This window comes from Siniperca chuatsi, linkage group LG9 (genome assembly GCF_020085105.1).
Source record: "Siniperca chuatsi isolate FFG_IHB_CAS linkage group LG9, ASM2008510v1, whole genome shotgun sequence".
Taxonomy (NCBI): domain Eukaryota; kingdom Metazoa; phylum Chordata; class Actinopteri; order Centrarchiformes; family Sinipercidae; genus Siniperca; species Siniperca chuatsi.
Window position 1 is genome coordinate 12,728,581 of NC_058050.1, and position 14,906 is coordinate 12,743,486.

A 14,906-nucleotide genomic window follows, 5' to 3' on the forward strand; every position below is an offset into this window, starting at 1 on the left:
TAATTTGAACAGTGATAGAAATGCAAAGTCCTAAATGATGTACTTTAATTTTATTAATACTTTATTACTGATTATAAAATCTACATTTAATAAAAATAAATGTAACTTATTAAAAATGTCCTGTGTAAAAGGTGCCGAACAGCTTTTTAGAGAGAAAACCATGGTTGAATGTGATGTTTATGACTTTAAAATGCTCGGAAGGGAAAGTTCAAACTAGATCATTTGAAAGGTGAAATATGCAATTTCAAAAACGTTCTTGAACACCATAAAGTCTTAGTGACAGGGGCGTAGGATACAAAACTCTGGACTTGAAAAGAAAACCAAAGCATCCTGCACATTGTCCATCACTTGAACTCACTTTAAAGTGACTTAAAAGGTGAAATATGTACATTGTTGTACAAACAACATTTTGTTTAAAAAAGTAAAGCTGATAACACTTTAAAGACTGTTCACTGAAAAAGGCTCCAGTTGTCAAATCAAATTTCTTAACTCAACTACTTCAGTTAAAACATCATTGCAAACCTTAAAAACTATTATTGCACAAAGAGCAGCTTAATTGCTGTACAAGGACTGAAAATAATCCATTACTTCCACTCTTTAATTAGAACACAAAGTACAAAATAACTTCAGTTCTAATAGATGAGCAGGAACAAAGCCAGTGTTGTGATTGAAAACTAATACGGAGCCTTTTAAAACAAGCCATTTCCTCTTACGTACACATGACAGACATTGACCCTAATCAAACTCAAGAAAGCAGAGTTTTGCAGACTCTTTTCAACACCACGCTACACAGAACAAAAGAAATTCAACTAAGGCTGCTGGTTGTTCAAGCTATTGATCCATGTCGCCCCCACGCAGCGTTCTCACCTTCCACAGTAACCTGCACCTCCTGGCCATGTCTCTAAGCTCCTGGGTGGTCAGTAACTGAACACCTGTACCTGAGTGACTCTGAGTAACCCAGTACATCAGAACAGCCTGGGAGCCGGCATGATGCTGTGGTCGGTCTCTGTAAAGGATGCTGGATGTTGGTCTCATCCACAAAGCCTTAAGGACCAAACAGGGCCTTTAGCCCGGGCCTGGCTGTCATCAAAAAGAATACAGTAAGTCTACGGCTCTGACATCCTTCAAACAAGTTCAGTTTGAAAGGTGTAGAGGGCTTTTAGTTTGTAATCTATTTGCAAAAGAGGTCAAAAGACAATTGAAGCCAGCAAGTCACATTAAAATGCTCTATGCAGAAACATTAAATATATTTGGCCCGTTAAATAGTTTATGTTTGACTTCATAGTGTTGAAACTAAGCTAATGAGCTAAACATGCCACAAATACATCTATCTTCCTGTCAGGCAATATGCTATTTGTGATTATTCTATGAAAAACGTTGGGAAAGACATTATAGGTGACTTTTTTTTTAAATTGTGTATGATGTACAAATTTTGTTGCCTATATTAAGAACAAAAGCAAATATTGAGTCACATTTCATTCAGAGGGATAACTGTAAAACCTTAAAATGCCAGGGCATCGTGTATTCAAAAATAAAGGACAATTTAGCTAAATGCTAGCTTGTATTTATTTGCATTTGAATAGTGGCACAAAGGGCAAAACCCTTCCCAGCACAAACAAAATCCTGACGTGTATTAAAAGTTACATGACAAACTATAGACAGACATTTTAAGAAGTAGGTTAGTAGAGTTGCTCACACCTACCTTGACTGAAAGTCCTGGACTGTTTGGTCATGAAGCTGCAGCTCAAGGCTTTTTCCTCCACCGGAAACTTTGATGCCTCCTCTGGAGAAACTCACCAAGGGGTGGCAGGGAGGCGATGAAAGGCGGGTGACAGGTGAGGAAGCAGCAGCAGTATCACACCTGAACCTTTTGATTCTCGCAAGACACATGTGCTGGTATCTGGCGCCCTCTTGTGGCATCACTGCCAGCAAGCAAGATTAACCGGAGGCGGAAACAGTGAGGTGCGTAGTAGCAGACGCGAGCAACCAACACAACCTACTGAATTAACTGTACAGAAAGCGAGATTTTTGCACTGAGAGTCAAATTTCCATTTGACAGGATATTGATGTCATATTGTGGAACCCAAAACGGCGGGTGAGTGAGTCAAAACGGGCTGCTTTTATATTTTTCTGTGGTATTTGAGCCGCCGTCCAGTTGCTGTCAGTTAGCCGGCCAGCTAGCTAACGTTAGGCAGTTTATGTAATCATGGCGGACTGTTGTCGAGCTGCTGACCACTGGCTCATGCTAGCTATCCTGTAGGTACATATAAGATGTTTTCAAATAATGCATGCGGGTTTACAGTGTGCCTGCGCTTGTGTATACACGAATGATCACAATAAGCCAAAATCATTACAGAGGAAATTAAGCGAGGCCATATAATCTTACTTCTTGGTCAATTTCCAAAACATCAACAATAACGGTGTCGGATTTACTGTAGCTAGTCAACAGCAGGTGTTATTAGGGTAGCTTAGGTCATACCATCAAAATCAAATGTTAGCTAGTTCAGTCCTCCTTTGTTTTCCACATCCATTATTTTATCTTCGTGTTATGTTTTTCTGGCCTCCCAGCCGCCGCAGCAAATGGGACCAGCCCGGGCCCGGCTCTGGCTCAGGTGGGATGGGGGAGGCTGAAGCTGCACCCACCGGGGCTCTGGATGCTGCAGCTGCTGTGGCTGCCAAGATCAACGCTATGTTGGTAGCCAAAGGAAAACTCAAACCCTCGCAGATAGGCATCCCGGGACCACCTGATAAGGTAAAAAGGAGCACAACATTATATGCCTGTTTGGTTTCTAATGAAGGAATCATCAAAAACTTTATCAGCTCTGATGCAGGCCCATCATAGTATATTATTAGGGATGGGCAATATGTTGATATTTATTGTGTGATGATATAAATGTGTCAAGCATAAGAGTTTTCTGTCCATTTTACGTCTCTGGTTGTACTAGGCCTGTGTGGACAATGTTACAAATCATTTAATAGGGCAGCTGTATGGCAATACTGGATTAACTGGTTTGTTGTTAACAATATACATTGATATTGTGACCGAGATGTATTTATACCATGATAGAAGATTGTATCCATATTGCCTACCCCTACAGCAGTGAAAGGGAGTGCTAATTTTAACTTTGGTTAAAGCTCTATCTATAAAATCATCATGATGAAAACTACAGGAGCCGTTTCTCATGTTAATATATACCACAACATCTGTGCAGTTATATAAAATGGTTTGCTTAACTGCCTGGTTGATGTTTATCACACTGGGTGGCATAATAATGAGTTGCCAAACTGAAACTGCCATTTTCACTTTGCATTAAACATATCTGATAACAAAGTGTGAGAAATCTGACTTCATAATTTCTTTGTTGTGATAATCAAGAAAATATTTCCTCTCAGTTTACTACACGAGTTATACTCATAATAAAGACATTACGCGCTCAGTTTTCAGCATATTAAGATTAAATATTAGAGTCATCGTTATGTTGTGGTGCAGAAAGTTATCTGTTGCAAATTCCTTGTCTATAAGTACTCCTCTTCATTCACATAAGAGCAGGTATACTCCTGTCACATATTGAGTTCATCAGAAACTTGCTGCCTCAACAAGTTTTCTTCAAATATTTCTTCACAGCATCACAGTTTATATTATAAAAAAAATTCTGCAATGTTAAACACTAAATATTAGTGTAGTTTCTTGCCTCAGTTTAGTGACAGGGGCCCCAATTAATGTGGAGTGAGACACACTTTATCTCTTAACTCCCCTCCTCTCTCAGGCTGTTGGTGTTGGGAAGCCTCCGTTGCCAACAAAGGCCAAGGATGACCTGGTCGTAGCTGAGGTTGAGATCAATGACGTACCAATCACCTGTCGGAACCTCCTGACACGCGGACAAACACAGGATGAGGTCAGTAGCAATATGGACAATCATATCTTACAGTATTACGTTCACTAGCTTTGTGGAGCATTTATTGATATGCACTGTACTTTTGTCTTCAGATCAGTAAAGTGAGCGGTGCTGCGGTTTCAACCCGAGGTCGTTACATGACAGCAGAGGAGAAGGGCAAAGCTCTACCAGGGTGACTTCTCTCGTCTCTCACTTTCAGTAACTGATCATAAAACTAGTTAACTTCCTGTTTAATTATTTTATGTTAACACAGCTTCTCTGCTCTTTCCACGCAGGGATCGACCTCTGTATCTGCACGTCCAAGGACAGACTAGAGAGCTCGTCGACAGTCAGTACTTTTTCAGATTAATCTCCAGTCAGTCATGAATGTATGTCATGTAATTAGACTGACGGTTTCTTTCCCTGGTTCTCCAGGGGCAGTTAACAGAATCAAGGAGATCATCACCAACGGCGTGGTGAAGGCTGCAACTGCCTCATCATCTTCTTCAACCTTCTCCCCTAGTGGGGCATCAGTCACAGTTTACCAACAGCACAACCCACCTCCTCCCTCACTACCCCCCATGACCCACCACAAACCACACTTTCAGTCCGGGGTAAGACAGTTTCCTTTTGTCTTTTTACATTTCATGAACTAAGATGATATTACTGTGAAAAGCTTAGTGTATGAAAGGTTTTTTGAGTAATTTTTTTCACCAGATTTGCTGACAGGGCAGACAAACTTAAAAGTCCATAATATTGTTTCGCTTGTCTTAGTCCATTTTTTACAAATTGCATATAGTTTACATTACTGGCAGCCGATCTTGGGCACTCTTAAAAGGATAATAAATAAGTTGCATTTTGATGTCGGAGCTTTTGAACACAACAACCTGGAAGACCTGAAAGTAGTCCTTTGCATTACCGAGCAAGGCTACTATAATTTGAACACAAAAGACATTTGATGGCCACTATGATGGATTACCATGTTTCAACTCTCTGTAACTTAAAGGATGCGATTCTGGAGAAATCCAATACCATGACCCTGATATAGAGAAAACAATGACACAGCAAGTTATGTAACTAACATAAGCTAGGTTGTGGGTTAGCAAACTGTTACTACAGTGTGAGAGGACGAGACAGTTTCCCAGAGCTAGCACACCAGCTCCAGACAGCAGTATTCACAACTCTCCTGCTACTATAGCTAACATCACAACAACAGCATATCTTGGCAAACTAGAAAGTAAGCTCATTTAACGATACCTGACACACAAATCATGGCTGGAATAGTGTTGTGTGGCCTGGTGCGAGTCACTTTCTTTGTTTAGCATTTACAGAGCCAGGGCTGTGTACAAACACTGGATTTTTTTTCAGCGCACACTGAACGGACAGCTAGCGGACCGTGAGGAATTTGACAAAAAGATGTGTATTGGATTAGAACTGCATACCCCACCTTTAATTTCTAAACATCATTACAATACATTTAAAACAGTGTTTGCCTGGAAGATACAAGACACACATTCATCAATCTAAAAAACTATTTAAGGATTTGGAAGTATTACAACTAATGTGAAACGGATGCGATTTGTAGTAAATGGACAAATATGTAGAAAAGCCCCACCAGTATGGTCCTTCAGACAGTAAAAAATGAATTGTTAATTGGCTGGTGGACGGTTGTAATTACCTACAGTAATGCATGTAGTTGTATTTATGCCCTTATGTTGTCTTTCCTTTCTCAGATGCATTATGTTCAAGATAAAGTCTTTGTGGGCCTGGAGCACGCTATCCCAGGGTTTGTGGTCAAAGAGCGTGTCGAGGGCCCTGGCTGTTCGTACCTGCAGCACATCCAGGCTGAGACTGGGGCCAAAGTCTTCCTTAGAGGAAAAGGATCAGGCTGCTTAGAGCCTGCCTCTGGACGAGAGGCCTTTGAACCCATGTACATCTACATCAGGTGGGTGTTGTAAGAAGAAGTTAAGAAGACTGACTAAGAACTCGTCAGAGATGATTCCTGCTTGTGCAATAATATGAACTAAACCACAAAGGTTTTTTTGCAGCATTGTGGGCTAACTAGAACTAAATGCAATCTGTTCTCTCTCCAGTCATCCTAAACCAGAAGGACTTGCAGCAGCAAAAACCTTGTGTGAGAACCTGCTTCAGACAGTGAGTAATTTCCTGTTATTGTGAAATGATAAACCATGCTGCTTTGTCCAGGTCTGTGCTTTTCCATTCCAACTACAATTGACACACCATTACACATTTGTATAATTCCAAATGTACGCTTTTCCACTATGAAAGCTTTATTTGAACAATTGGAGTATACTGCCAATGTTAACAGGTTGGAGGAAGAGCAGACCACGGCTGCTTGCAGAGCACGGTGCAGTTATTACACCTGTTAGCTGTTGAAAACACCCACACAGGTCTAAAGCAAATGTCCCAAGTGATATACATCAACTTAGCCACTGTCAGTTAATACAATATATTCTTGACTAATCAAATTCTTATCCAGTATCATACCTAGTAGACACCACTGACAATTCCAAACTCTCCCAAACAAAAAATATTGTTGTTACCACTCAAAACAAACAAAGCTAAAAGTCATTGTCAAAAAACATTTAAAAAAACATGCACTTCCTTGTAATATGAATGGCTTCTTTGATCTGAGCTTTTACAGATGTGTCATTGAGATAAAACCTATTAGCACACATCAGTTACAGTGTATATTTTAGATGACAAGTTTGAGTGGTATTTTCTTCAGACAGCTTTCTGCAGAAAATAACAACAAAAAAGGTCGAAACTCAAAGGGAGCATGTGTTTCTACTAAGAGGTATTTATGAACAGCATTAAATCATTTGTATTGGACCTTGGTAGTTCTAATTATTATACAGTAGGTTTATATACAATACTTCAATAATACAATGATCTTACATTTTTGTTTTTATTGTTTTTCTGTCTCTAGGTCCATGCAGAGTATTCTCGCTTCCTCAATCAAATGAGCACAATGATGCCAACACAACATGGTACAGTATAGCTTGTTGTTTCTTTGTTTCTTGATTTGGCAATACACTGTTGTTTTCCCGCAGCTGACAGCTACAACATCCTCAGTCAAGCATACTGTATGTGATTGTAGAAGTGATTGAAAGAGCCTGACTTGATTTGTTTCCCTCCTCCAGGCTTTGCACAGCCTCCAGCGGTGAATGGGATGCCTCCACAGACTCCTTATTACCCCCCTGCCGGATACCAGCCAGGCTACCCCATGCCTGTACCACCACCTCAGCCACAACCTGTCCCTCCACCTTACACTGTCCCACCTCCTATACCTCACACAGCACCTGCAGGTTTGCCTTCTCAGTACCCCCTCCCCCATGCCCCTACGCCTGCTCCTGCCCCTGCTCCAGCTCCAGCTCTTGCCCCTGCACCTGCTGCTGCTCCAGGCGCTATGCCACAGGTAGGACCGAGCCATCTAATCTTCCATTTTTTATAATGAATGAGGTAAATCATATTGGTTTCTTCCTTTCACTTAAACACACTTTGTAATTTTTAAGATGAAAATTGTGTTTTTCAAGTGTAAAAATGTCAAAATTTGAACTCTGAAACAAGAAACAATAATACTTACTATATGTTTTTCCTTCTTGACAGACTATTCCTCCTGTACCTTTTCCTCCATCAGCTGCAGTGCCACCCAAAGCTCCACCTCCTGCCGCCCCAGCCAACCCACCACAGAAAAGACGCTTCACAGAGGAGGTCCCAGACGAGAGGAACAGCGGTCTACTCGGATACCAGGTGATAAACACCTTCCACCTTTACAGCCCCTCATCATTCACTGCTGGTTTTTATTTTTCACCCTTTTCTTTTCTCCACCTTGTGGCCCTCTTGTTAGTTTTTTGCCTTTTGTTTGGATGCCTTTGCTTTTACCTTAGTGCAGTGTGCGTGTGTGTGGAGTCAGTTTCATCAGCCAATCATATGCAATATCTGTCCTTAGCTGCACTATTACTTCACTGTCTATTTATCTACTTTATCTGTTTATTTATCTACTACCTTTTCATTTTTCCTTTCTTCAGATGTTTTATGTACATTGGTTGAGATAGCATGGCTTGCTGTTTCCTGTTGTTGTTCACTCTTGTGTCTTTGTACTGGTAATTTGGAGTTTCAGAAAAAGGTATTATTAATACTGATGAGCTTTAAGTATCTTTCATAGTGCCTGGGAAAAATATCAGTGTAATCAGACTTGTGGTAAGCTATTCACAGTGACAGATTTTTTCACTTTGTTGGTATAGTTATTAGTCATATTAGGGTTTAGGACAGGGTTTAGTAGAGGATGTCTGCTAATCGCGCCTGTGTGTTTTTCTGCTCATAGCATGGACCCATTCATATGACTAATTTAGGTGCAGGCTTCCCAGTGGGCAGCCCAGAGACTGCAGGACCCCCAGCACCGAGTTCCTCTGGCCCGCCGAGTGAGAGGGACAGGTACACAGAGTTGTGTTACATTTGTTTACATATTATTCATGAAAAAGTAAGTGTGCAAGGGTCAGTAGGCCTAATTAACTCACACCATTTCTCTTTGTGTTCTCCAGTCGGCAGCTAATGCCTCCACCTCTGTTGCCTGTGAATGGAGTGAGACCCAAGATGGAGGAGAGAAGGGCACCGCAAGGACCCGTGGGTAAGGGCATTATCCTGTGGATTGACAAATCCCTGCCCAAATCCAAATCCAGTTCCTGACTGTGGACTCTGCCCCTTATAGGCCAAGCCTGGATCTATTCACAGCCTTAATATAGAGCTGCAAAGAGTAAAATGTAAATCCTCTCTGGGGCCACAAGACTGTGTCTAAATTTCAGTGGTTTTACTGGAGATTGTTGAAGAGGTATATCCATTACATAAAGCTCCAGCGGATGTATCAAGGCACATAGTTGGCCCAAAAAGCTTATTTCTTTGGATTTGAATAATGAATCCCCCTGGTTTTGTGGCAGATTAGATAAATGCAGCATTACACACACTCACACTCAGCCTTAAAATGGCCCTTAAGATTCTTACAGGATTCTGCTGCTGTGACTAGAAATCTCCAGATAGTGAGGTGGAGCTATGACAGCATCTTTAGTGCATAGTTCAGTCCTTGTTCAAAAGTCTGATTTGTCGAGTCCACCTTACCGTCCCGTTCTGATGACATCATCAGTCTGGGGTGTCTGTAATTTCTTTGCTTTCCTCACTAACGAGAATCTCTCCTGTTTTTGTGTTTTTCTCTTTTTCTCTGTGTTTTTCTTCTCTTCCATGTATCTCTGGGGTGATGCTGGATTCTGATTGGGGGTGGGGCACGACTCGTCCTGTGATGCTGTCCTGCCGCTCGATTGGACGGCCCTAACACTGTCGCTCCCCACCAACCAATGGCTTCTTTCAAACGGCTGCCCCCTCCTCTACTCTTCTGACAAACTATGATTTAAATGTATTAACTATTTGTTTCTCCCAAAATGTGTTTGGAATTATTAACTTGCACCTGTCTTATTTGAAATGTTGCTGCTGTTGGTTTTTTTTTGTTGGTTTTTTTCCCTCTCCCCATATTTCTCTCCCTCCCTCCCCAAATGTACCACCTCTTCTTTTCTTCTGCGTGCTTCCCCTCCTCTTCTTTCAGACCCCGCAGTGAAGAGATTGAAAACTGGTTTAGTGGCATACACCGGCGACTCCTCTGATGAAGAGGAAGACCACTCAACCTCCAAAGCCTCAGGACCAGGTAACCCTGTGGCAGTTCCCCCCACCTCCACCTCCTCAGGCTGGACGCAGGGCTATCGCTGCCCTCCTCCACCACCCCCCCGTGCTAAAACACAGCCACAGCCGCAGTCTATGCCTTTCTGGATGGCACCCTAAAACAGGAAAAATCTAACCTCCCTCAGTGCTTTGTGCCGAGTCTTACAGGATGATCAAACTGAGCCTGTCTTATCCATCACTCATCACCCGTGCATCACAAGGATGACTCTTTACAGCTACATTTTGGTCGCAGCATTATTTTAGTATTTGGGTCCAAATGGACATACTAATGTTTTGCAAAACTCCTGTTTGTTTGTTTGTTTTTGGTGCACACATTATAGTTTGAAGAAGGACTGATACTCCAAACTATTTTGTGGATGTATAGATGGTCAGATGAGTAATATTATGCCTCCAGTTTTATTTGGAATGGAATAAAAACCCATGCCAAGTGTTTGAATATAGTGACTTTGTAAAAACAATATCACAAGGCAATGATGTTGTACATCACTGACCAGTTTTCATTTTTTCCAGAGTACAGCTTTTCCTACTTTGTCACCCCCTATCCTTTCTCACTGTCCAAGTCAGTGACACCATCCTTTTCTATTCTGGACTTTTTGTACAGATCAGATTGGATTAATATGTAGTAAACCTATTGAATTAATTTCATCCTTTTATGAAATAAATAAACTTAATTTATTGCCATGTTTAAGCTTGAGATTCTTTGTAACATGCATTGTCATTAAAGTGTATTCTGCCACATTTGGCAAAGGGATCATCACAAACCAAGTCGGTCACATCTGCCAGTTGGCTGTCAACAGTTCAGCCTGCCAGAGTAAATAGTGGATTAAGTGACCAACTTGCAGCAGAATTTATATTCCAAAAATAGATTGCATGAAAACCCTTGAAAAACACGTTTGGAAGAAATTTCATTTAAGCAGTACAACTTGCATTGTGCATTCTTAATAAGAACAGATATCTTCATATTTTAAAAACTATTAAAAAATAATGTACACAAAGCAGTGTAGCATGATGAGCTGTTAATACTGTTGTGAAGGACTGAATGCTGAAATGGACATCTGCACAGTTTCAGATCATCTCGATCTCTGGCTCTCTCTGAGGGTTTTTCTTGTTATACTGAGCGATGCGGCTCTCCATGACCGGCCGGAAGTGGCGAATCAGTCCCTGTAGATGAAATGTGGAAGGTGAAGAAGAACAAAAAAAGTGCTAGTTAAAATGTAAATTAGTACTTGTTTGAACTTGTAACCCGAGTCAGTCTTTTATTAACAGCTTCATTTGTTGGACTGGTTGAACAATCCAGAGATGTCACCTGCACAGGCCAGGCTGCTCCGTCCCCCAGGGCACAGATGGTGTGTCCCTCTATCTGCTTGCTAAGCTCCCAGATCATGTCAATCTCCGAAACTGCTGCTTCTCCTCGGACAAACCTCCACATCATTTTATCCATCCAGTCAACTCCTGAGGGAGAGCAAAGGTGAATACAACAGAAAAGTACTCACACTGAAATCAGAGCACCCTTAAACTTTTAGCCATGTTTCAACATCTGTCTTCTGGGAAATACCCACGTGTAGGAAATTAATGAGTACTTTTCCTTTGATACTTTAAGTGCATTTTGTTTTTAATACTTCTATTTAAGTAACAGTATTTTTTCAGTACAGTAGTGTTTCTTTTACCTAAATATAAGATCTGAGTACTTCTCCTACCACTGGCCAGAACATCTGATGTTCTTGCACATATATGTAAAAAGTATTAGTAACAGCTTAAGGGAGCTCTGATTCCAGTGTGCAGGTACTTCAATTGTATTCATGATGATTTTTTGGTATCAAGCACCCCTCTCACTGAGGCTGTGCACACGACTATTGCAGCCCATTAAAGAGAGAAAGGGCCACAGAAGAAGTTCAGAGGCGGTGTTACTTTGTTTTTCTAGTGTTAAAATACATTCTGCAGTTCTTTACCCTCTCTGCAGGGGGTGCACTGGCCACAGCTCTCATGTTTGTAGAACTTAACCAAACGTGCAATGGCTCGGATGACATCAGTCTGGGGGAAAAATACAATTCTCAGATTATCTTTGCGGGTGATTGTCACCGAATGTGCAGTGTATTTAGTTATGTACATTATTCAGGGTTCTGTTTACCGATTTATCCAAAACTATGATGGCAGCGGTTCCCAGTGCAGTCTCTGCTCGCACAAGGTCATCAAAGTCCATCAAAACATCATCGCACACATGGCGAGGGATGATGGGAGTGGAGGACCCCCCTGGGATCACTCCTAATAGATTGTCCCAGCCGCCCCTCACTCCTCCTGCACCAATCAAACAAGGGGAGAGAGGAAGTCATGTAAAACATCTCAAAGAGTCAACCAACATCGGCGCAGAGGTGACCTATAAACACGCACCTGCGTGTCTCTCTATTAGCTCCCTCAGCGGAATAGACATCTCCTCCTCCACCGTGCACGGTGTGTTCACGTGTCCGGAGATGTTGAACAGCTTCGTCCCAGAGTTTCTCTCCCGCCCAAAGCTGGCGAACCAAGCTCCGCCTCGACGACAGATCGCGGGCGCCACAGCAACCGTCTCCACGTTGGAAACCGTCGTCGGGCATCCAAACACCCCTTACGCGGGAGAAAAGCAGTGAATAACCACTTACGGACTGTAATTACAATATAACGCTGTTTTGCAGTTTCTTAAACCGTAACTAACTCCTGTAGGAAACCGGATGCAGGCGCTTTTAACTCACCTATGTCTGCAGGGAATGGCGGCTTGAGTCGTGGTTTCCCTTGTTTGCCCTCAAGAGACTCTATGAGGGCCGTCTCCTCCCCGCAGATATAGGCACCGGCTCCCCGCATCACAAACACATCAAAGTCAAACCCCGAGCCACAGGCGTTCTTCCCTATCAGCCCTGCTTTGTATGCCTCATTAATAGCCACCTGTAACAGGCAACGCACAGTGTGAAACTCACAGCATGTGTGGACAGACGAGCCATCTATCTGTGCCTTTGTATACCTGTAGATTTGACGACTCGTTGTAAAACTCTCCTCTGATGTAGATGTACGCAGCACGAGCGCCCATGGCTCTCCCAGCGACCAGGCAGCCCTCTATTAGCTTATGGGGGTCATGACGCATTATCTCGCGGTCTTTGCATGTCCCAGGCTCACCCTCATCAGCATTCACCACCAGGTATTTGGGCCTAAGACGCAGGGAAGAAGGACACACACACAGTATACTGATACCTCAGTATCTTTACTGGTGTGGACAGTGATGCACGCCTAAAGTGTCTCTGCCGAATCAGATCTTGAGTGTTTCGTTTCCTTCTTGTTCCTACCTGCCATCGCTGGGTTTGTTCATGAAACTCCACTTCATGCCGGTGGGGAAGCCTGCTCCTCCTCTGCCTCGAAGCCCGGAGATTTTCACCTCATTTAGGATCCAGTCTGGTCCCTTCAGTATGATCTCCTTAGTCTTATACCAGTCTCCTCGTCTGAGCGATCCCTTGAGTCTGGTAGGAAGAGGGGGAGAGATGAGGATGTATTTCTACAGAGTTTCAGGTCATTAGATACTGGGCAAAATGGGTTTGCCTTATATGTTTTTACCTCCAGTCATCCCGGCCATATAAGTTGGTGAATATCCGGTCTTGGTCACTCAGAGGGCCAAATTTGGTCTTTTTTGGCTTCACCTGGTGGCAGAGAGGAAGATAAAAGAAAGGTGTGATTGACAAAGCAGCCATGTGCAATAATGTTACTGCAAAGATGGATGCATGGAAAGTAGAGCTGCCATCACTTAAGGGCTGCAACTAACGATTCTTTTCTTTATCGATTAATCTGCCGATTATGTTTTTGATTAGTCAATTAATCGTTTTGTCTATAAAATGACAGAAAATAGTGAAACCTCCTGTTTTTTAATTATAATTTCCCACGGCCCAAGGTGACGTCTTCAAATGTCTTTTCTTTTTGTACGACCAACAGTCCAAAGCCAGAAGATATTCAGTTCAGTTCAGTTTATGACAAAGAATAGCATCAAATCCTCACATCTGAGGAGCTGGAACCAGCAAATGTTTGGCAGTTCATTCAAAATAGTTGGCAATTCATTTTCTGTAGATCCACTAATCAATTAATCGACTAATTGTTGCAGCTCTGAGTCACTAATGGAATTACATTGTTGGCATAATAGTAAAAACTAGAATGCATTATATGAAAAATCAAAATCAAAAATGTTGTTTTACATGTCAGTATGTGGAAATGTGCGTCCTTAAGTTATATGTGAGTTGGCAAAACTGATTTCTGTGAATTGTCTGAATTTGGGGAATTTAATTTTGTATTTGCTTATTTAAAATTCATGATTTTGAAAAAACAATTGTTACCATTTTATGTTAAAAGAAATGTAAAAAAAAAAAAAAAAGCTGGGCACATTGCAGTGATCAAACCACCAAACAAATTTCTAATTTGCTAGTGGGACTCAAAACAAGACATTTTCATTAAATATACCTCAAATACTTTCAGTGATCACAAAAACCTAGCTGTCTTATCTTTTTTATACAGTATCGTAGTCATATAGAAACACATGCAATATGAAAATATTTAACCCAAAGACAAATTGATCCAAAATAGCAAATGAAAGAATGTCATGTTTATCTCTCTCTTCTTGGAAACTGTAGGCCTAGATCTGTTAATAATCTGAAATAATTTGACTAAAAAAAAAATCACTGTTACTTACTCCTTGTCAAACATCTCGCATGCTTGTAAGTAGGCATGTAGGTCAGTGTACTGAGTTTTACAGCAGCTATACTGCGGTGTGTATTGCAGTGTGAATGCAGGCCTACCTGCGGCTGTGCTGCAGAGCTGCTGTAGGTGAGACGCGGAGCGACCTGACGCGCCACAGCGCCCCACAGCATCCGCCGAGGCAGCATCCTGCAGCAGCACCTATAGACAAACACCTCCAACTCACTTCAAACTGTTTTATACTCCTCCCAGGGTCTCCGTTTGACTTCTCATACAATCAAATCGATGTCTGAAACCTCTGTTGTTAACGGATCTGCAGTGTCTAGGCCTGCCGGTTCAGTTTAATTAAACTAAGAGGATTAACGAACCACGTCACATCCTATCCCCGTGCGGGGCCCGGCACAGGTACTCTATATCTTTCACAAGTGCGTGCACGTGCACACACAACTAATTTATCAGTGTCACGTTAGAGGCGCTATCATTAAGGGCCTTAATGATTTACAGGGTTATAAATGGATTATTAATCTGAAAATAGCAATTAAATGTGCTCAATTTGACAACAGGCCTTTTTCACAGCAGACA

At 41.9% G+C, this 14,906-nt stretch overlaps 3 protein-coding genes across 4 annotated transcripts in view; 1 reads left to right on the forward strand and 2 right to left on the reverse strand.

The window, feature by feature from the left end:
* Positions 1-1,835, reverse strand: part of kcnj14 (potassium inwardly rectifying channel subfamily J member 14) — a 35,109-nt gene extending 33,274 nt beyond the window's left edge. The window contains exon 1 of the mRNA XM_044207816.1: positions 1,703-1,835. The gene's annotated coding sequence lies outside the window, so the exon portion shown is untranslated. The remainder of the gene's footprint in view (positions 1-1,702) is intronic.
* An 81-nt stretch (positions 1,836-1,916) lies between these two features.
* On the forward strand, positions 1,917-10,306 carry khdc4 (KH domain containing 4, pre-mRNA splicing factor). Of its 2 annotated transcripts, none has more exons than XR_006379170.1 (14): positions 1,917-2,095; positions 2,569-2,752; positions 3,768-3,896; positions 3,989-4,068; positions 4,172-4,224; positions 4,311-4,489; positions 5,609-5,820; positions 5,969-6,029; positions 6,826-6,886; positions 7,040-7,314; positions 7,506-7,649; positions 8,252-8,333; positions 8,441-8,526; positions 9,490-9,605. XR_006379170.1 is itself a non-coding variant. In XM_044207813.1 (14 exons), exons 1-14 carry the CDS (start codon positions 2,067-2,069, stop codon positions 9,720-9,722), a joined length of 1,836 nt encoding a protein of 611 aa, XP_044063748.1. In that variant the 5' UTR covers positions 1,917-2,066; the 3' UTR covers positions 9,723-10,306. The 2 variants fall into 2 exon arrangements, 1 of the variants encoding a protein (XP_044063748.1); XM_044207813.1 differs by having other exon boundaries at positions 8,224-8,333; positions 9,490-10,306.
* A 205-nt stretch (positions 10,307-10,511) lies between these two features.
* Positions 10,512-14,758, reverse strand: LOC122881529 (NADH dehydrogenase [ubiquinone] flavoprotein 1, mitochondrial-like). Its single transcript, XM_044207818.1, has 10 exons — positions 14,426-14,758; positions 13,200-13,282; positions 12,935-13,105; positions 12,616-12,799; positions 12,350-12,539; positions 12,012-12,224; positions 11,752-11,918; positions 11,573-11,654; positions 10,930-11,075; positions 10,512-10,784 (listed from the first exon to the last, which is right to left on the reverse strand). The coding sequence occupies exons 1-10, from the start codon at positions 14,510-14,512 to the stop codon at positions 10,689-10,691; spliced, it is 1,419 nt and encodes a 472-aa protein (XP_044063753.1). The 5' UTR covers positions 14,513-14,758; the 3' UTR covers positions 10,512-10,688.
* Between the last annotated feature and the right edge of the window lie 148 nt (positions 14,759-14,906).